Below are 21,847 nucleotides of genomic sequence, written 5' to 3'. Positions count from 1 at the left end.
AACACACACACACACACAAACATACACATACTGTACACAAGCATGCACCCAAACACACACACACACACACACACACACACACACACACACACACACAAGCACACGCATGCACCCAAACACACATACACATACACACGCATGCACCCAAACACACATACACATACACACGCATGCACCCAAACACACACACACACACACACACACACACACATACACATGTGCAAGCACACACTTAAGCACACACACACGCACGCACACACACACACACGCAAGCACACACTTAAGCACACACACACACGCGCGCAAGCACACACATGCCCATACACACGTGTGCAAACGCACACACACACACACACGCACACGTAATCACACACTTAAGCACGCACACACACACACTCTATTCAATCTGCTTGTTTTTCTTGACCCTCTGTCCCTCTCTATCCAGTAGCCACACCCGGTTTCCTGAGGTGGCTGCAATAAGCCCCGCCCATTTCCCTGCAGGGCATACAGCGGAGCTAAACACTGCAGAGGACAAACCCATGAACCGGGACTCCGTCTGAGAGAGAGAGAGAGAGATGGAGAGAGATGGGGAGAGAGAGAGAGAGAGAGACAGAGAGAGGGAGAGGGACAGGGAGAGAATGGGGGAGAGAGAGAGAGGGAGAGAGAGAGGAGGGAGAGAAAGAGGGAGACAGAGAGGGAGGGGGAGAGAGAGATAGTAGGACAGAAAGAGATGAACAGAGATATAGACAGAGAGATATAGACAGAAAGAAAAAGAGAAAGAAAGAAACAAACAAACAAACAAATAAAGAAAGAAAGTTGGTAAGGCAAACAAATAGAGACCGGGCGTAAAGCAGACCTCATCACAGAGACACATCACAGAATACAGTGTGTCAAGATGGCTGACCTTGAGTGTGTGGCGATGGATGACTTTCAGCATGTTTAACTGGCTTCCTGCCGCCACTATGTGATCTCGGCCCAGCCAGTGGCAAGAGTAGATCTGTGGACCACAGATGGGCATCATCAGGAAACCTCTTGCAGAATTATCACTATGACTTATAAAGTGTCTGTCCGTCTATTTGTCTGCTTGGCGTTTTTGGGAGCCTAGCTTATGCGTCTTACATACTCGACTTTCCCGACCGGTAGTGCAACAATGTGACGTAAAAATGACGTAGATCTCGCAGGTCGTGCACCACTCTATTTTTTTCAGCTGAGCGCACCAAAGCGGGAACCGGAGGATGGACTAGTTTGAGGGCAAGCGAGAGTTGCAGTTCGGAGGACTGTTTTGTTACAGTCGTGAATTTTTAATGGTTTGCTGGATAAGTTAACAAAGTTACCAGCGAGAGTCGCAACACATGGAATTAAGAGGAAAGAATAGAAAAGATTTATTTTCAACCAAAGGATATCTGCTAAGACCTGAACAAAATCTCTTTCCATTTTAGGAAATTACACAAACTCAGCCAGGTGGTAGTTGTGAATAGCAGCAACCGAAGTCTGAAGTATCATCAGAGTCTAGCTTTTAACATTTACTGACTCTATGTTTCCCATTGTAATCGTGCAATTTGTAATGCTTTGCATGGACGTGCGCTGGTGTGCGTTCATTAATGATAGAAGGATGGTGCGTGCACCTGCCAATATGACTGCTGACATGCCCTCTTAAAATAGCATATGAACAACTCGCCATTGACTTCTGACCAGGTTTAGGTGGTGTATGATAGCGATTTTTACACAGCGCGCTAGGACCCTCCCTAGGTTGTTAATTGCCACACCCCTGGGCGCAATGCTTAAAAAATAAACGTGCAAAATACCGAATTCAACTTTGCGCGGGTGAAAAACGAACTTTACGCCATGCGCAGGTGCCCAAAATACAGCCCTATGGCTTTTACTGCCATTGACAGCAATGCTACTGACAGCTTCTTCTACTGTGTAAAGTAGGTAGCGATAGCCTTTTCACAACAGCGACATCTCTGTTCAGAAGAATATTGCAACTAATGGCGCGACCACCACGTGTGAGTATAAATGGTTACGGCGCTCCCGTGACGTCACATTGTCACGTTACAGGTCGGGAATGGCGAGTATGTAGGCGCCTTTAGAATAGGCACACTTTCTTCTTAATTTCTGCTTGTGGGTCGTGTAAAACATTCCTTTCTTATGTATGTCTTTTTAAATTGACATTTTTGATTTCAAGATTACTGTATGCATAAATGAAGTTATAAAATTAACTTGAAAGTTGCTTTTTAAAGCTGAAGTGTATGTACATCTTTTGCCCACAGGGATATATGTTTTGCAATGTCTGCATTGTCTGGGAATGTCAGTTGCAAACACAAAATAAATTGTGACTTCTACAGAAGCATATTAAGTGCAAGTGTGTCTGGTTGTGAAAATGCAAGCACAGATGTCTGTCATACGAAACACAACTCACTTTGCTGTTTCCATAGGGATCAGGGAGAACCTCTGACACTTTCTCTGCTGACCCATATTCCCATATCTGATGGAAAGACCAACACACACACACACACACACACACACACACACACACACACACACACACACACACACACACACACAAGACACAACAGAAGGGCATATTTAACAGATTCAGTATAGGGGCAAATATACACATGAACAGAAAGTGAACCACTGATAGGACCGGTGAGTGAATGTACAGTGTGTGAGTGTGAGTCACATGGTTTGAGGTGAGAGGTCACAGTCTGACCTCCAGGGTCTTGTCTGTCCTCCATGACCCTGTGAGGATCTGATGAGTCACGGGGTCAATCTGTAAGGCGTCGCCACAAATGTGTGGACCAGAGAGCATTCTGGGGGAAACACACACAATACATTAATATGTCAACTTATTTTTTTTTTACACTGAATGCAAACATACGTGTTTTTCCAACTTATTATCTGTTTTCTTATACTGAATGCAAACATACTTGTTTTTTTATTTATTAAATACACATCTACTGGACTCTAAATACAGAATAATTAAATAATGTCTAATGTCAGTAATTTGTGTTACCCATATAAATCATTATGGCTTACCTAACAGCATGTGGTTGTCTGGTGTCCCAGAACTGTATAAACACCAAGAAACACACACACACACACACACACACACACACACACACACACAAAGCTTACACTTAAGTCTGACTGAACGTTTAAGTGATAATTTTACAGTGTTTGTTGAAACCATGTGCACAATCAATGGATCATGATTTAGTCAGGCAACAAGCAAATCGTCTTGTGCATGGATTAACGCAAAGCTATGCAATCATTTGCCACTTTATGAGGGTATGTTTTTATCAGGTAACTAGGTTTGGCATCATCCTCATTTCCATTTTGATGATACATGGTGTGTGAAGGAGCATCATTCTCAGCCGCCACTAAGATATGCACTATGCAGTTTTATGCTCCACAACAATGAAAGAAATTGTTCACAGCACAACACTGCTGACTAAGGCTCTGGGTGGTGTTTGCAAGGTTGTGCATATCTTTTGGGAAGTTAACTTGCTAGTTTTATTACACCTTTAGTGAGGTTTAGGGGAGAGTGTAACGGTAGCCAGCTGGTATGTAGCTGTGCAATATGTGTGTGTGTGTGTATGTGCGTGTGTGTGTGTGTGTGTGTGTGTGTGTGTGTGTGTGTGTGTGTGCGCGCACGTGCATGTGTGTGTGCATGTGTGTGTGCGTGTGTGCATGTGTGTGCATGTGTGTGCGTGTGTGTGCGTGCGTGTGTGTGTGTAACGGTAGCCAGCTGGTATGTAGCTGTGCAGTATGTGTGTGTGTGTGTGTGTGAGTGTGTGTGCGTGTGTGTAACGGTAGCCAGCTGGTACGTAGCTGTGCAGTATGTACATTGTGTAAACCTCCCTCCCGATCCGTGTCACAGCACCAATGTTTATCGAGTGGCTCAGCCTTGCAATCAAGAAAGCTGCTCAAAAATGTAGTAGAGAGTACTTACGCCTTCTGGAAACTTAGGCAAAAACCCTGATATTAAATTAACTTGTCAAGTCATTAAACTAGCTTTAGATATACTTTGAGTTAGCTTTTGCTTGACTTTAAAGGTGCTCTAAGCGATGTTACATGGTTTCTAAGCTAAAACATTTTTTGACACAGCAAACATCACCTCACCATCCGCTAGCTGCCTTTGCGCTGAATACACTGTAAAAAAACGTGGTCTCTTTGGACAACACAAGGCTCCAAAAACGTCAACAAAAACAACTTGGTCCAGCCTGGACCATAAAAACATAACAAACTGTTCCAACCAATCACCGACGAGATGCGTGTTTAGGAGAGTTTCCATTGCACGGGAGGGAGGCGGAGGGAGTAGCAAGCTAGCTGTGTGTTTTGTTTGAACGTCAACAGAAGTGACGTTACCCAAAATCACTTAGAGCACCTTTAAATTAGCGTCCGCCATGTTAGCTGTGTGCTGACTTAGAGCACCTTTAAATTAGCGTCGGCCATGTTAGCTGTGTGCTGCTACCTGAACAGTGTTGTCCCATCCTCCCGATATGAACTCCCGCTCTCTCTCGGGGTGGAAGGCCAGAGCAAACACCCTCAGTCTGTGGCCATCCATCAGTGTCCTGGTGGAGCTGACAAAGGAGACTAGGAGGGTTTAGCTCTTCCAGCCACATATAGTGCAAACACTTAACTTTTAGGTCAATATATGGAGCATGGAATGCATAGTTACAAACTGGTGTTGTTATATTTGATAAGAATCAATTGCTCACACACGGCTAGCATCTTGTTCTTACGACTTGCTACGACTGGAACAGTCAACTGCGGTCAGCTGCATTCAACTTGGGTGTGATACAATCTCGAGTTCCAAGTTACCACTTATGAGGCTAATGGAAGGCGCTGTATCACTTTGATGTCATTATGTTAAGTGTCGCATGCTGGGAAATGTGGTCCCTGTCCCTGTGACTACCTGGCTTTGTAGATCTGCAGCGTCTGCTGCGTGGCGAGGTCGTAGAGGTGGATGGTGGCGTCGGAGCCCCCAGAAGCGGCCTGTTCGTTGGAGCAGGAGACGGACATGCAGAGGGTCTGCCTCTGGGCATGGCCCTCACCCTTCCCGCCCTCCACCGCCTCCTTCACACTCCACACACACTCGTCCCCCCACACGTACCAGCAGCGCATGTGCCCACTCGCGTCTGCAGGTGACCAGCGTCCAGCAGCAGGGGAAGAGAGAGAGAGAGAGAGAGAGAGAGAGAGAGAGAGAGAGAGGAAGAGAGAGAGAGAGAGAGAGGAAATCATACTCTTACATGATTCAATGCCATCTTCCTGTTTTGATGTTCTCTGTATTTGTACTCTGTATGTGCTTTGGCAACACTGTTTCTATTTCAATGTTCATGCCAATACAGCTTACTGAATTGAATTAAGAGGGAGAGAGAGAGAGAGAGACAGAGGGAGAGAGGGGGGGGTATAGTAGAGACGAAGAAAAGAGGGGGAAGGATCACATGGTGATGGAGGAAATGAGAGAATACGAGTAAGAGAGTGATGAGAGCATAGGGAGAGAGAAAGAGAGAGAGAGAGAGAGAGAGAGAGAGAGAGGGAGAGAGAAAGAGAGAGAGAGAGAGAGAGTAACTTCATGAGATTATAACATCTTGAAGATATGGAGTAAGTGGATACACAGCATGTTGTTCTCACAGGTAGCCAGTAGAAGGGAGTGTGACTGTCCACTCCGACAAAACCTGATGGATGTTACTGGCATTGAGGCAAAGTAGCAGCTGCTGTCTGATCCTCTTCACAAAGTCTCCATTCTCTGGGTTGTACAGCTGCACCAGGGACATAAGGAGATGGGAGTGACATGAAATGAGCAGACGGGAAATAAAATAAAAAAGTGTGACCCATTTCCATGGCATCGTTACCTTTTATGTAAAATGCATAATACAAAAATACCGAATCAAATCTACAGCATCAATTTGACAAGAAGAAAGATGATGAATGGATAGAGTGAGGGGAGAGGAGATAGAGAGAGAGGGAGAGAAAGGAAGGAAGGACAGAGAGAGGGAGAAAGATAGAGATACTACCCAACCTTTATAGTGCCGTCATTCATACCAACAGCCAGCAGGGTTCCTTCAGGGTTGAACTGGCATGACATCACTTCACAGGAGCACTCTCTGAGAACAAGACGCATCATTACTGACTGAAAGCGTTATGCAGCCCTGGCTGGCTTATCATGTACAAATGCACAGACCTCTACACGGAGCTTACATTACGTGATGAATATGGAGGTTTTCATCGGTTCTAGGTTGTGTTGGAATTCTTCTTATCTCCTGCTGTGGCTGTTTTTGGAGTCCCTCGCCCTTGGCACTTTTCAACGCAGATAAATGGGATGAAGGGACCATATCTTTCTCTGGGTCTTGGTCAGAATCAGGTTGTTCATTTTCTGACTCCGTATAGGTGTCCGAGTCAGTACCCGACGAACCCAAAGAGTCTGGCTCTGAATGCCTCTCCTTTTCACGGGCATCCTCTGCTATCGAAACAGGTGCTACAACAACGCCGTTGGACATCTGAACGATATCAATATGTTTAATGATTAATATTCTTCATTAGCATACTAACAGCTTAGTTTGCAGGGGGTACTTTCTGCTACCGGTAAATGAACAAACTTACGCAAGTCGTAGCCTAACGTCATAGTTCTACTCAGAAGTTTCCAAAGTTAACGTTAACCTTTCAAGACTAACGTAAGCTAATGGTAACGCTAGCTGCTGCTAACTTCAGCTATACTCCACTTTAATTGACACAATTGTCTCATTCTAGATACATATAAATGTATATACATTAATATTTTTTATTCTGTTAGTTTATGTACATGACGGAACACAGGTCTTCGACAGTGACCACATGAAGCTCACCTCAGAAAGAAATATGCCGACGGAGGGTGAAGTTTTCTCCTCTTCAGATACACCGACCGAGTCCAGACACAACACACGTTGCTAGGCAACATACTCTTTTCAGAGTTGTAGGAAATATCTTGGTGGTAGCCAAAGATTCTGAGCAAAGATTCTATAGTTAACTTTATCAACCGTCTCTGTTCTGAGCGTAGCGCTCTAGAATCTTTGGTGGTAGCTCTATGGGTGGTAGTGGGTAGGCTAGGTCTGCACGGCTATCTATTTTTTACAGTCTATGCTATCAAGTAGCGTCATATTATTTATTGTGTGCCATGTCCCATATACATTTAACATGTATAGAAACGTATAAAAGAAGGAAAAGTACTATTGTTTGTTAATTATTAGCCAACCCACGTTTTCTCAAACAAACGTGTTCATCACTGCACACTGGACGAATGCAGGCATAAGAAAAATCACATAGGTCACACGTTAAAAAAGTTTATTTATTAAATAAATTGATTTGAAATACATTTTTATTTATTACATTTTTATTTATTACATATTTTACTTTTACATCACTGAAGCGCTGCTATGTCGTTCGGTTTTGCGTTTCCTATATTTTATTTTCTGTGCGTTTGTTTCGCACCACTGAGTCCACTGATCCTCTGGCTGCAGTTCTGCCTCTGCGTGGCACTTTTGTCACGTAGTTCAGTAGATGAACTATGGCAGCTGGGGTCATTCCAGGCAAACGAGTCGCTGCCCCCAACTATGGAGAAAACATTTTAGATTTCAATAAATTATAAATCTCTCCATCTCTCTCATTAACATTCTGAAACCTAGAGGGTATATCCTCTTTCATGGATGGATTTGCAATTGGCAGAAAATGTGAAAGTAAACAAACAAACAAACAAACAAACAAACCAACAAATAAACTGCCCTGTCAGCAGCGAGAAAATAGACCAGTTTTGCAGAACTTTTATTGCTGGGACCCACTATATCAGCTTAAGTAAGTATAAGTATATATACTCTTTTGATCCCGTGAGGGATCCCAGAGGGGTCTCTGAATTTATCCCAATCCGTGAATTAGTGAAACACACTCAGCACACAGTGAACACACAGTGAGGTGAAGCACACACTAATCCCGGCGCAGTGAGCTGCAGTGAGGGGTTAGGTGCCTTGCTCAAGGGCACTTCAGCCGTGCCTACTGGTTGGGGTTCAAGCCGGCAACCCTCCGGTTACAAGTCCGAAGCGCTAACCAGCAGGCCACGGCTGCCCCTAAACATTGGTATTGGTCAACCAGCAATAAATGTGCAGTGGCTGATGCATCAGTTCTACACTAACTAAATGTTGTAATGCACAGACTGGCACAGTAAAATATAGTGCTCTGAAGGTCTGAAAAACTTCCGTTATTTACTTAATATTGTTGTTTCCCTGCCACTACAGGGTATAATTAACAACAATAACTTAAAGCGACAAATAAAAATATATCAGCAAGGGTTATCGATTATTGTTATTCTAAACATCAGTAATGGAATTACCCCCCACACAATATACACTTGTGTGTGTGTGTGTGTGTGTGTGTGTATAGCTTACTGTGTCCGGTCGAACCCTGTCCAGTATCTCCCGAACCTCCTGGGAGAGAGAGGTCGGCAGGGAGAGGTAGTCAATGTCCTGAGGCAGCCGCAGACTCTCTTCCTCCAGGATTCTCTCCATCTCTCTCTTCTGTCTCTCACAGTGGGAGTGGTAGAGGACTACACACACAGGGGTTAGTTATCGCACAAGATGGCAAGGCAAACATACTGATATCTATGTACTAGATTAACAACAGTCATAAAAGAAATGTCCTTCCAATTATTACAAATCCAAGCATAGTTGTACTTAAAATAAGCAAATCTGGCTGCCAGTAAGTTAAGCAAATGTGTCTTGATAAGACAAGCCTGTCTTATCATAATAAGACAGGCTGCCCATTAAATTAACTCAAACACTCTGATCTTACTGAGAAAGCGCAAGGGAAGTTTCTTTAATACCAACATCACCAGATGTTTGATCTTAATATAAGATTAAGAACACTTGGTTAGCAGTTTTTGTAGTGCATGTTTACTGTATGTGGGCATGATTCTAGAAAGAAAAAAAGAAATATCCTCTACATACCTTCAATCTTCAGTCTTTGTGCAAACTCCAAATATGGAGAAAAGACATCAGGGATGGCAGATGCCAACATCTCAAAGGAAATATCTTCATACTGCAATATATCCTCGGCACTGAAAACAAATAAACACAAATAAAGCTCTGCCTGTAACATGAACTGAACTTTCAACATTACAGTTTATTGTATAGACCCTTCAACTGCAAAAAAACAAGGCATTTTCTGGTGGCACAGAAAACAACATTGAGCTAATGTTAACTAAAACGTTTTAAAGTCGACATTTTGCAGAACATTACACTCAAGTCCGATCCATTTTCATTTCAAGGTTTCAAGCATTGGTTTTGAACATCTCAACTGGAAACCCTCTAGGAAAAGATTGAAAGGGTCTCTAGAAGGCTTAAGTCAGAGCATTAGCGGCCCCACAGGCCAGGTCTGTTGTTTCATTCAACCAAAGCAGCAGAGATGGCTTTTCTTGGGCCTTTTTTTTCTGCCTTTATTCAGACAGGACCGTGAAGAGACCAACAGGAGGTGAGTGGAAGAGAGAGATGGTGAAGAGCCAGGTCCACCCCGGCTACGCGTGGGCACTTGGACCCAAATGTGGTACTAGGCGCTGTAGTGTAGCCTAGTTGCGCAACAGCAGCCCCTAGCAGAGATGGTTTGTGCTGTAGGACCTTCAGCTCTGGTGCCCTCACCTCAAGGTCACGCTCACCTCAAGGTCACGCTCTTGGTCTTGCTGATGCAGGTGAGGGCCAGTGTGTCTCTCCAGCGGGTGGAGGACATGCAGACGGACCGCAGCGCGGCAAGGCCCTCGTCCAGCCCCTTGCGAACCCGTAGCGCCTCCGCGTACCTCTCGGCCGATACGCAGCCTGCCTCCTCAAAACCTGACACACACACATACACACACACACACACACACACACAATAGGGTCAGTGCACAGCAGAAGTAGATCAGTAGGTCATCTACCTCAGGGCATTTACTAATGTAGGGAAGACCAAATGAAAACTCCATAATTAAAAAATGTTGTTGCAATAATTTACATCACTAGGGGGACTTTAATATAAAGAACAATGACCTCAACTCTTAAAAAGCAGAGTGTTATGAAAGTTACCGGTAAGTCATTTCACAGAAGTAGTAATGATAGTATACTTTAGCACCTTGTTAGCATGTTTATAAATTTGTTTGTGAAGTCATAATAAAGAAGTTCATGTCCAGAGGGATATTCGTTTGTTTATTTAGAAAATGTACACGTGTTCCCTTTACAGTACCTTTGGGTGTTAGTCTGAGGTCTGCGTTATCGGGCCTCAGGGAGGTTCTGAACTCGGCCCGGCTGGTGAACATACGGTACGGTTCTGTTACGCCACGACTGACCAGGTCGTCAATCAAAACCCCGATGTAGCTCTCTGTGCGAGAGAGGGACAGGGGCGGCAGAGAGAGGGCTGACCGACCAGCGTTCACACCCGCCCACAGGCCCTGTAGTACACACACACACACACACACGTATGTTTCACATACACTGATGTGGCCTACAATCTATGAAACTGTCCATGTAAAATCAAATAAAGTAAAATAATGATTCATAACTTCTTCATATAAAGTCAGTTTCATAACTTTCAGGATTTGTAAATGATCTCGCTGGATTAGAAATCTGCTCTGTTGTAAGTGCAGTTCTCCTCCTGACCAGTGACGGCGCTGTGTGTTGTACCTGTGCTGCGGCCTCCTCATAACCAGTGGTCCCATTGATCTGGCCAGCGAGGAAGAGCCCCTGAGCCTTCTTCACCTGCAGCGAGGGAAAGAGCTGTGTGGGACACACAAAGTCATACTGCACCCCATAACCTGCAGGAAGGACAAACACAAACAAAATAACAGAAAATAAAAGCTGGCTACTTCATCTTAATAATAATAATAATAATAATAATAATAAGCTTTATTTGAATAGCACCTTTCATACACAGAATGCAGCTCAAAGTGCTTTACATTTGGAGCATTTAACACAATAATAGAGAAGAAAATAATAATAATACAATTTGAGGCTAACGCAGCAAGTTGTTGCAGTAGTATATAGGCTTTGCTAACAAATGTTAGGCCCTGTTGATGTGGACTGTAGGTGGTTAGCCGTAGTATGTCCTTAGTATTGTCGTGATTATATTAATTTATATACAGATGTTTAAGAAACACAACGACCAGAAAAACTGGCAGCCTTAATCCCCTACAAACACGCCAAACAATACACATCAAATACAGCCATATGGGTTGACTGGACAAAAATGGTGTAAAATGCAACAGCATCACTACGAAAAATGTGCTAAATTAAATACTGGTATAATATTTTTGAGAGACAAGACTAAGGACTGCTGAAGTAGTCTCTTTAAAAGAGCTATGAGGAGTTCTGTAGGGTAGAGCTTGTTTTAAACGCAGACACACACCACTCTTCCATTGACTAGCATTGTATTTAACAACGCACCACAAATGGTATAAGTATAAGTATAAGTATATATACTCTTTTGATCCCGTGAGGGAAATTTGGTCTCTGCATTTATCCCAATCCGTGAATTAGTGAAACACACACAGCACACAGTGTACACACAGTGAGGTGAAGCACACACTAATCCCGGCGCAGTGAGCTGCATGCATCAACAGCGGCGCTTGGGGAGCAGTGAGGGGTTGGGTGCCTTGCTCAAGGGCACTTCAGCCGTGCCTACTGGTCGGGGTTCGAACCGGCAACCCTCCCGTTACAGGTCCGAAGTGCTAACCAGTAGGCCACGGCTGGTAGTGGATATCTGGGCAATAGAGATCATAGGCGCTTTGGACAGATAAGCAGGGGTCGAAATGAGCTTTTTGTGGCTGGTCGATGGGGGGGGGTTCACCAGCCAAAAGTAAACAATACTTTAAATAACTATTTTGAAGGTATCACTCTAATTCCGAGCCCTGTGTATGGGATGGAGCTTCGGCGTACCTGGTGTCCGCATCTCTGCCTGTCTGAGGGCAGGTATCTCTCGGAGGAGACGAAGCTGGACGTCAGGGGGCATCGTCATGGAGAGACCTTGAGGATACAGGAGGTCGGAGGTCAAGCCCTCAGGTTCTAGCCACACCTGATGCCGTCGCCCCGGAAACCGCAGCACACGCGACTCGATGGATGGGCAGTACCTGAGAATGGGAGAGGGAAGTGCACGGAACATTTAGAACGCTGAGGAACATACAAAACGCTGAGGAACATACAGAACGCTGAGGAACAAGAGCAAATGGGCTGTGGTGTGTTCAGAGCAACATCAGGGTGACTCATGGCATTTTCTACATTAGTGCTTGTAACGGGGGTTGGTGTGCGTATGTGTATGTGTGTGTGTGTGTATGTGTGTGTGTGTGGTGGCGTCTTGCTGAATGTGGCAGTTGAGGTAGAGGCTTAACTTGACAGTTGAGGTGTGTGTATGTCTATGTGCATGTATGTGTGTGTGTGATCACTTGCTACCCTATTGAAAATGTACGTAATTTAACTGTGGACAAGTAGATGTGTGTGTGTAGATGTATAGAGTCCTGTACCTGGGGCCTGTGTGTGTGCGTCTGTGTGTGTGTGTGTGTATAGATGTATAGAGTCCTGTGTCCTGTACCTGGGGCCTGTGTGTGCGCGTCTGTGTGTGTGTGTGTGCGTGTCTGTGCGTGTGTAGATGTACTGGCAGAGATTTTTATATCAGTCTAGGAGATCATGTATCTGAAAAACATGACTTGCCTTTTGGTGTGGCCCAGGGGAGCTGCCTTGGTCCCCTGCTATTTTCTCTATATATGCTTCCATTGGGAAACGTCATAAGTCAGCATAATGTAAACTTCCACAGCTACGCAGATGATACCCAATTGTATATTTCTGTGGAGCCAACTAACCCAGATGGCCTTTGCTCCCTCACTGCATGCCTAACCTCCATTAATCAGTGGATGAGCAAAAACTTTTTGAAACTAAATGATGACAAAACAGAGGTACTTCTGGTTGGACCAAAACTTAAGCGAGATATTATTCTTAGTAATCTGGGGAACTTGGCACACCAGGTCAAACCAAAAGTAACAAGTCTCGGTGTCATCTTAGATGCAGAGTTAAGTTTTAAGCCCCATATCAGTAAAGTTACTCAGACAGCCTATTTCCACTTGAGAAACATTGCCAAAGTGCGGCCCTTTTTAACTCAACAAGATGCAGAAAAACTAATTCACGCCTTTATCACTAGCAGGTTAGACTACTGCAATGCACTTTTCACTGGTCTTCCCAAAAAACATCTAAAGAAATTGGCACTCATACAGAACTCTGCGGCTAGACTTTTAACTAAGACTAAGAAGAGAGAACACATCACCCCTGTGTTGGCTGAACTGCACTGGCTCCCTATTTCCTATAGAATTGATTTTAAGGTTATGTTAATTACTTACAAAGCTCTGAATGGCATAGCACCTTCATACATCTCTGAGCTTTTAATATCTTATCAACCACAAAGGAAACTTAGATCATCCAATTCTAATCTTTTAATCGTACCCAAAGTGCTCCACAAACAAAGTGGAGAAGCTGCGTTTATCCATTATGCCCCCAAACTATGGAACACCCTGCCTCTGTACATCAAGCAGGCGAGTTCAGTAAATATTTTTAAAAAAGATCTGAAAACATACCTGTACAGGAAAGCTTTTAGTTAACTCATCTTATCCTGTAGACTACATTTTCAGATTATTCTACATCTGCTACTATTGGAGGGCGCAGCCAGCCAGAAGCAGATGGGCTCCCCCTATTAAGTCAGGTTCTGCTCAAGGTTTCCTGGAATATGGGAGTTTTTCCTTGCCACAGTTGCCATATGGCGTGCTTGTGGGGGGTAAGAGGGTTAAGGCTGCCAGTCTTATGACGTCATTTTCTATATTTTTGATATGTTGCTGAGTAGATCATAAACAGCAAAGAAAAGTGATTGATAATGACTGACTAACTATTATTGTGTTACATGCTTCAAATGTAAAGCACTTTGAGCTGCATTCTGTGTATGAAAGGTGCTATACAAATAAAGCTTATTATTATTATTAGAGTCCTGTACCTGGGGCCTGTGTGTGTGCGTCTGTGTGTGTGTGCGTGTGTGTGTGTGTGTATAGATGTATAGAGTCCTCTACCTGGGGCCTGTGTGTGTGCGTCTGTGTGTGTGTGCGTCTGTGTGTGTGTGTATAGATGTATAGAGTCCTGTACCTGGGGCCTGTGTGTGTGCGCCTGTGTGTGTGCGTCTGTGTGTGTGTGCGTCTGTGTGTGTGTGTATAGATGTATAGAGTCCTGTACCTGGGGCCTGTCTGTGTGTGTGTGTGTGTGTGTATATAGATGTATAGAGTCCTGTACCTGGGGCCTGTGTGTGCGTGTGTGTGCGCATCTGTGTGTGTGTGTGTATGTGTGCATGTGAGAGTATATAGATGTATAGAGTCCTGTACCTGGAGCCTGTGTGCGCGCATCTGTGTGTGTGTGTGTGTGTGTGTGCGCGTCTGTGTGCATGTGAGAGTATATAGATGTATAGAGTCCTGTACCTGGAGCCTGCGTGTGTGTGCGCATTTGTGTGTGTGTGTGTGTGTGTGTGTGTGTGTGTGTGCATGTGAGAGTATATAGATGTATAGAGTCCTGTACCTGGGGCCTTTGGTGTCTTCCTGAATGTGACAGTTGAGGTGGAGGCTCTCTCTCACTACCTTCTCCACTCCCGGGGTCGTGTGGGTCAGATAGCAGACCAGCTGCTCCTCAGGCTAAAACACAGACAAAAAAAAAGAGAAAAAAAACTCATCATGATCTCTCTCTCTCTCTCTCTCAGTTTATTTTTTGGGGCCTTTTGCCTTTATTTGGACAGGACAGTGAAGACAGACAGGAAGTGAGTGGGAGGGAGAGAGATGGGGTGGGATCGGGACATGACCGCAGGTCGGACTCTAACCCGGGTCCCCGTGGGTGCTCGGACCTCATGGTACGGCCGCTGTAGCCTGCTGTGCCACAGACAGTGCCCGTCTCTCTCACCCACCCACACACCTTCATACACAAGCACACACACTCTTACCGGGCAGCTGTGGCCTACTGGTTTTGCGCTTCGAACTTGTAACCGGAGGGTTGCCGGTTCGAACCCCGACCAGTAGGCACGGCTGAAGTGCCCTTGAGCAAGGCACCTAACCCCTCACTGCTCCCCGAGCGCCGCTGTTGATGCAGGCAGCTCACTGCGCCGGGATTAGTGTGTGCTTCACCTCACTGTGTGTTCACTGTGTGCTGAGTGTGTTTCACTAATTCACGGATTGGGATAAATGCAGAGACCAAATTTCCCTCACGGGATCAATCACGGGAGTATATATACTTATATGCTTATACTCTTACCGGGCAGTGGGTGCGTGTGTTGGCGTAGCTGAAGGGCGTAGGCTGCTCGTCCGGAGGCTGGACGGTGGCGAGGGACAGGTCCACCGTCTCCTTGACGATCCGGGGGGGTGTGCCGGTGCGTAGGCGCCCAACGGTGAGCCCGAGCACCTCCCTCAGCGTGTGGGACAGACCAGCGCAGGACGGGGGGTCCCCCATCCTCCCCCCGGGGGAAGTGGTCTGGCCCATGAAGAGCGAGCCGGACAGGAAGGTGCCAGTGGTCAGTACCACGGAGCTGCACTGGACGGGCTCATCCACGCCCGCTAGATGGGAGAGACAGACAGAGAGAGACAGAGAGAGAGAGAGAGAGAGAGAGAGAGAGAGAATAAAGTATCCATGGAGCTGCACTGGACGGGCATATCTGTGTCCGCTAGGAGAGGGAGAGAGAGTGTGTGTGTGTGTGTGTGTGTGTGTGTGTGTGTGTGTATGGTATGGATGTTGAGAACACACACAGTCACCTGGTGTTTGTCTCTGTGCCCCTCCTTAAAGTGTTCTCCAAAGCATGTGTGTGTGTGGTTTCCAGAGTGTATGTGTGTATGTGTGTGTGTGTGTATATATGTGTATGTGTGTGGTCTCCAGAGTGTGTGTGTGTGTGTGTGTGTGTGGTCTCCAGAGTGTGTGTGTGTGTATGTGTGTGTGGTCTACAGAATGTGTGTGTGTATGTGTGTGTGTAAGTGTATGTGTCTGGTCTCCAGTGTGTGTGTGTGTGTGTGTGTGTGTGTGTGTGTGTGTGTGTATGGTATGGATGTTGAGAACACACACAGTCACCTGGTGTTTGTCTCTGTGCCCCTCCTTAAAGTGTTCTCCAAAGCATGTGTGTGTGTGTGGCTTCCAGAGTGTATGTGTGTATGTGTGTGTGTGTGTATATATGTGTATGTGTGTGGTCTCCAGAGTGTGTGTGTGTGTGTGTGTGTGTGTGTGGTCTCCAGAGTGTGTGTGTGTATGTGTGTGTGTGTGGTCTCCAGAGTGTGTGTGTGTATGTGTGTGTGGTCTACAGAATGTGTGTGTGTATGTGTAAGTGTATGTGTCTGGTCTCCAGTGTGTGTGTGTGTGTGTGTCTCACCCATGCGCACTCCAGTCACTTTATGTTTGCCTGGCTTGTTTGCGTCCAGCTCAGACACCAGCAGCTCGTCCACAGAGCCCTCCACTACGGTCAGTCGGGGGGTGGACAACAGCTCCGCCTGAAGGAGGCCACAAGGACAACACAGACAGGGCATTAGTGTGTGTGTGTGTGTGTGTGTGTGTGTGTGTGTGTGTGTGTGTGTGGACAACACAGACAGGGCATGCAGGGAGTGAGGCTGCCATAGTCAAGTGTTGTGTGTGTGTGTAATTAAAACAATATGCACTTTCCACCGCTGCCATGTATAAAATTGACACAAAAATACCAAAATAGTGTCCTTGCATTATCAGTAAAGTAGCATTATGATATAGACTGACACATCCACATCCAATAGCTGTTTTTAGGTGTATATAGGGGCAAGGGATTTTAAAGACCATTTGTCTTCACAAAATCTCCCCAGATCGTCCAGATTCCTAGGTCCACACATGTGCATTCTCCTCTTTGACTCACCCCACTATTTTTCTATGGAGTTGCCATCTCAGTCTATCAGGAGACTGAGATGGCAATGGCCGAAGCTTGATTTTATGTTCAGTAAACCATTTTAGTTTTGATCTGGACGTTTGCTTTGGTTCATAGACATGATGAATGATCCAATCATGACCCATTTTTAGTGTCTTGACAGAGATTGACAGATTTTCTTTGAAAATATTTAAGTTCATGACACCATGCACCTCAATAAGGTTACCAAGGCCTTTGGAAATAAAAACAGCCCCACAATACCACAGCCCCTCCACCATAATTCTCATTAGTCATGGGGTTCTTTTCAGTATAGTCTAGGGTGACCAGATGAGATTGGCTGAAATTCGGGACGCTTTTGTTTTTCGCGAGGGGGGGGGGTTGGTAGGCTTACAGCGAATTTTCAAACCTGTACCAAAACACATTTTTTATTCAAACATCAAGTCTGCCTCAAAATACAACAGAGAAATCATGAACTCAAAATGTCATTGTGGGGAAAAAAAAAAAAAAAAAAAAACTGCGTAACAGTGCAAATCAGACCTTTCAGAATAAGGATAATAGCCTAACGCTAATAACAAGCCTTGCCAAAATTATGGGTCATTAAGTAAGAATACAAAATAATTGTTAGATTAAGTAGATTATGTTAAAACGACATGGACATTAGGCCGAACTGCCGACGTATTTTTTTTTGCACACACGCTGGCTCTGCCTGCTGCGCTTCCTGCACATTCAATGTCCTCGGCTTCGCGAAATCAGTGCATATTCACGCCTAATTATAGAACGTCAAAAAGAAACAAAGTAGCCGGGCTGCATCCAGACACTTAGCTGCTGTCGGTGGCTGCATGCAGTCGACTCAACCTCTCTACGGACAGTTTTTAATGTTTATCAGAAAATAACTACTCAGTATTCTGACTGAGTATAATTTTCGGGACAATTAGGGCAGGATTCTGGATTCGGGACAACTGCTTGGATATCGGGACAGTCCCGAATTTTTCGGGACGTCTGGTCACCCTAGTATAGTCATTCTTCTATGTATGCTAAACCCACCTAAAGTGTTTCTTGCCAAAAAGCGCAATTTTCATTTAATCTGACACTAGATCACAATTCCAGACAAAGTCACTGTACCATTCAGTAAATCCTCCCATTTACATTTGTAATTAAATGACTGGAAAAGCTTTTACCTGGCATGTCCTCCAAATAATCTAATAATAGCAGTGAGGTCACTTTTGAAGATTTTTTTGGGGGGACTTGGTGACCCCAAGATGATATCTTTTTTTTTTTTTTTTGCCTATCTTACCATCCTCCATATTGTGTGTGGAGGTAAGATAACCATGGGTCTTTGTCCAAGCATGTTTGACACATGTCCAGTTGACTGGAACTGTTTAAGTATTGTAAATATAGGCATTTTCAACAAAGTACCTAGTTTTTATAGCCATTTTCTGACTTACAAATGTCAACACACATTCTTTTTATTTAAATTTAGTGAATTCTTTGTCTTTCCTATGTTGAAACATGACTTGGAGATTTAGCCTCTGTGTCATTTAATTTTCATACCTTAGTGAGGAAGAAAGTCATGAACTACTTTTGAAAATTCACACTCTGATTAACTTAAAGAAGTTGAAATTAGATAGGAAAATGTGTCTGTTACATTTTGTATATATGATTTTCTAGGGGTGCCCATAATTGTGAACAATGTGTTTTTGTTAAAAATATTTATTTCTTTATGAAATTTTATTTTTTCTCAAAATAAATTTGCTTCTCTCCAAGGTTGGATTTTTCCTATTTTTTTCATTGTGAGATTACAATAAATTGGAAAAAATATTATTTTGCCAAGGGTGCCAATAATTCTGGAGGGTACTGCATAAGTGTTCATAGTGTTCGCTTTACTAAACAGCCCTAATCCGGAGTCTGAAATTTCACTTGTGCCACAACAGATCTGCTGTCACTTTTCTCACAGTGAATCTCTTTGTGATTGGGTATTATTTTGGAGGATGAGTCATTGAAAATAATAATAAAAATGTACAAGAATACAAGCAATCAAACCTGGAGCTTTCACATGAGTCATTTGAAATGGTTAAACAAGCTTGTGAAAAATAGCCTAACAAATGTGGGCCTACACATATCATCTACACGGTACATATGTACTGATATGAAGCCAGCGAAATCTTGGGCACCTGGATGAATTCCTGGACATGCTTTGTGGACGGAGAAAGTATTTAAAACGAAATTATGATGATGATGATGATGATGTTTAAAACAAAAACGGAATAGTCTGGATGTAGCCTAAATGCTGCGGTGTCTTGGGTACCTGGATGAACTCCCGGTACCGTCCGCGGTCCAGCTGGGCCCGGGGCCCCCACACGGCAGGCCCTTTGCTGCGGTTCAGGATTGAGAAGTGCACCCCAGCCCAGTCTCCTGCACGACCCATCAGGCCGTCCAACGCATCCACCTCTCGCACCAACTGCCCCTTTCCTACCCCGCCCAGGGAAGGGTTGCAGGACAGTGCACCTGTGGGAGAAAGGGGGGGATGGATGGATAGAGGATTAGATAGATAGATAGATAGATAGATAGAGATACTTTATTTATCCGGAGGGAAATGTAGGACTCAGGCAGAGGTGGAAAGTAGCAAAATACATTTACTCACGTTACTGTATTGAGTAGTTTTTCTGTGTATTTTGTATTTTATAAAATTGGTATTTTAAATTTTACTTGATTACATTTTGAGTGAAGTATTGTACTTCGCTACATCAAAAATCCCATCCGTTACTTGAGTAAAAAAAAAAAGTTAAGACTAACGAAAACAGAAAGGGAGAGAAAAAAAAACGCGCCCTACAACAGGACATGAATCAAGCTGGCGCCATGCAGTCTTTCTGAAAGTGATGGAGATGGAGCTGGACCACTTGCAGATAATGGCTCCCATGCTGCTTACTAGAAGATTCTGAAGTTTTGAAATGCATCTGTAACCAGTTTCATTGACATGTTTTGCAACAATAAGGTTGCAAAGGTCTTGGGAGAGCTTTTTGCTTTTATCCATCATGAAATGTTTCTTGTGTGACACCTTGGTAATGAAAAACCTTTTTATAGCCCATTAATATGTAGGCTACTAACCAAGCTTATATTAATTTGCACAGATAGAAAGGATAACTACTCTCTAACTACTTACAGATTCCAGCTCGTTCCTTCCCTTTCCTTGCCTTAGTGCTTTTTCTTAGCGTGTTCAATACTTTTTCCCTGTGTTATTCCACTTCATTACACATGACTCTACTTATGGAGTTGTTTGGATTTTTTATGTGTGGATTACCTAAGTTATTGCTAATGCCTGGTGAAAATGTTGTGCCCCCCGTATTCCACTTTTCAAGGGCCCTCTCCTCCATTGGGGCCCTATATTTCCCACTTTCCCCAGTCTGACGCCCTTTAATGTGCTGAACCTTCTGCTCGTTTCCAAATCTAAAAAAAACTCTCTGCAACTCAACATTGGCCTGCCTGCCTCAGCTGCCTGTGAGAGGCATTTCAGTTGTGCTGGATTACTGTTCACTGCAAAGCGATCAAGGATGAGTGCAACTAACTTTGAAAATCAACTACTGCTCAAACTTAAAGGAGAACTCTTTCACATTTTTTCATATAGATCTCCATTTCTCAACGTCACGGAGTACTGTCGGTATGAACAAAACTGAAACAATCGGTTTTACCTAGCTCGAGTTGCTCCAGCTACAGCGCTACACACTGGGAGCATGAACATTGCTGCCTTAGCTGCTGGCTGCAGCAACTCGAGCTAGGACCAAAGTCCTTTTAGGCAAGTCCCTCCACTCGGCAGGCCATATTGCAACGCTTTTTGGGCACTTATCGTGCATCTATTTCAGCAGAAATGCGTGTGCGTAAGGCTTCACGACACCAATCTTGCTCCAGCGGCAAGATCACAACAGATGATTGGCACGATGTCTTCACAGCACACCACATGATTGGCTCAATGTATTTTACAACACACCACATGATTGGCTCAATGTATTCACATGTCGACGTTTTGCCGTGGAAGGGTTGTGATATGTGTAGACACGTTACAAACTAACCCCATGCATTACTATGGAGGATTTTTTGAGTGCTATATCTCCTCATTAGAAAGTCTCTGGTAAAACTGGTTGTTCTGGTACCCCCCCCCCCCCCCCCCCCAAAAAAAAAAAACAGTAACTAAGTAACTTTTACTTAAAGTACATTTTAAATTAACTACTTTTTACTTTTACTTGAGTACAGTTTCAGATTGGTATTTTAACTTGTACTTGAGTAATATTTAATCAAAGTATTGGTACTTTTACTTGAGTACAATATTTTCATACTTTTTCCACCTCTGGACTCAGGCTTGCAGCTCAGTGATGAATAACGTTAACTGTAGTGTAATTTGACTCTTAGACTAGAGAGTATGAGAGTGTTAGAGGAACTTGTTGTAAAACAGCTGACTTTATATTAGTATGTGCATGTGCGTAATAAGTTTGCGTAATTCAAATATGGGGCCCACGCACAGCGGTAGCATTAATCACTCACCGATGGTTTGAATCTTCTGCGTGATGAGCAAAGTTTCTGCCCCCACTCGAGCTGCTGCGGCCGCCGCTTCCGTGCCCGCGTGGCCGCCTCCCACCACGATGACATCGTATTGGTGTCGCGTGAGGCCACTGGAAGCTCGTGAATAGCGGTATGGTATAATATGGGGCCGAATGAGTCTCCGTGCTAACATGGACAACACCTGACAAAATGACCAATTCAAAGCGTCATTCACAACCTATCCATGTTCCATCATCAACCATTATATTATACACAGAATTACACGAATACTTTACTTCATGAGTGAATGTTGCTTTTTTACATGTACATGGCAAACATTGTCAACTAAAGGTTAGGAAAGCTAACGACCACCATTCTGTCAAGGTAACCT

The 21,847-nt window shown here is 44.2% G+C and overlaps 2 protein-coding genes across 7 annotated transcripts in view; both read right to left on the bottom strand.

Moving 5' to 3' along the window:
- Window positions 1-275: 275 nt before the first annotated feature.
- LOC121700654 (katanin p80 WD40 repeat-containing subunit B1 homolog KTN80.1-like) lies at window positions 276-6,971 on the bottom strand. The gene is made up of 11 exons (XM_042083778.1): window positions 6,852-6,971; window positions 6,208-6,506; window positions 6,029-6,113; window positions 5,641-5,768; window positions 4,922-5,144; window positions 4,478-4,586; window positions 3,040-3,071; window positions 2,714-2,813; window positions 2,420-2,485; window positions 905-997; window positions 276-556 (listed from the first exon to the last, which is right to left on the bottom strand). The coding sequence occupies exons 4-11, from the start codon at window positions 5,702-5,704 to the stop codon at window positions 398-400; spliced, it is 846 nt and encodes a 281-aa protein (XP_041939712.1). The 5' UTR covers window positions 5,705-5,768; window positions 6,029-6,113; window positions 6,208-6,506; window positions 6,852-6,971; the 3' UTR covers window positions 276-397.
- A 341-nt stretch (window positions 6,972-7,312) lies between these two features.
- mto1 (mitochondrial tRNA translation optimization 1) overlaps window positions 7,313-21,847 on the bottom strand; it is a 16,361-nt gene continuing 1,826 nt past the window's right edge. For 5 of the 6 annotated variants that reach the window (XM_042083776.1, XM_042083770.1, XM_042083772.1 and 2 more), the window contains exons 2-13: window positions 21,460-21,658; window positions 19,232-19,431; window positions 16,411-16,528; window positions 15,312-15,610; window positions 14,589-14,701; window positions 11,928-12,118; window positions 10,677-10,807; window positions 10,240-10,444; window positions 9,683-9,854; window positions 8,979-9,088; window positions 8,421-8,578; window positions 7,313-7,593 (exon numbers count right to left, since the gene is read on the bottom strand). In XM_042083776.1, coding sequence (XP_041939710.1) covers window positions 7,441-7,593; window positions 8,421-8,578; window positions 8,979-9,088; window positions 9,683-9,854; window positions 10,240-10,444; window positions 10,677-10,807; window positions 11,928-12,118; window positions 14,589-14,701; window positions 15,312-15,610; window positions 16,411-16,528; window positions 19,232-19,431; window positions 21,460-21,649 — 2,040 coding nt within the window. In that variant the 5' untranslated portion in view covers window positions 21,650-21,658 and the 3' untranslated portion in view covers window positions 7,313-7,440. Of the gene's footprint in view, window positions 7,594-8,420; window positions 8,579-8,978; window positions 9,089-9,682; window positions 9,855-10,239; window positions 10,445-10,676; window positions 10,808-11,927; window positions 12,119-14,588; window positions 14,702-15,311; window positions 15,611-16,410; window positions 16,529-19,231; window positions 19,432-21,459; window positions 21,659-21,752; window positions 21,770-21,847 lie in introns of those variants that run through there. The other variant, XM_042083775.1, reaches the window with a different exon arrangement.

This window comes from Alosa sapidissima, chromosome 24 (genome assembly GCF_018492685.1).
Source record: "Alosa sapidissima isolate fAloSap1 chromosome 24, fAloSap1.pri, whole genome shotgun sequence".
NCBI lineage: Eukaryota > Metazoa > Chordata > Actinopteri > Clupeiformes > Clupeidae > Alosa > Alosa sapidissima.
Note: the sequence above shows the minus strand (reverse complement) of the source record. Positions and strands in the feature narration are given on the sequence as shown.

Excerpts from the sequence above, each read along its gene's own strand:
- LOC121700654 (XM_042083778.1), bottom strand. The coding sequence starts at position 5,704 with ATGCCAGTAACATCCATCAGGTTTTGTCGGAGTGGACAGTCACACTCC. Across the intron at positions 2,814-3,039 it reads AGACAACCACATGCTGTTAG|AATGCTCTCTGGTCCACACA; the intron begins GTAAGCCATAAT and ends TGTTTCCCCCAG. Across the intron at positions 998-2,419 it reads ATCCCTATGGAAACAGCAAA|ATCTACTCTTGCCACTGGCT; the intron begins GTGAGTTGTGTT and ends TGTGGTCCACAG.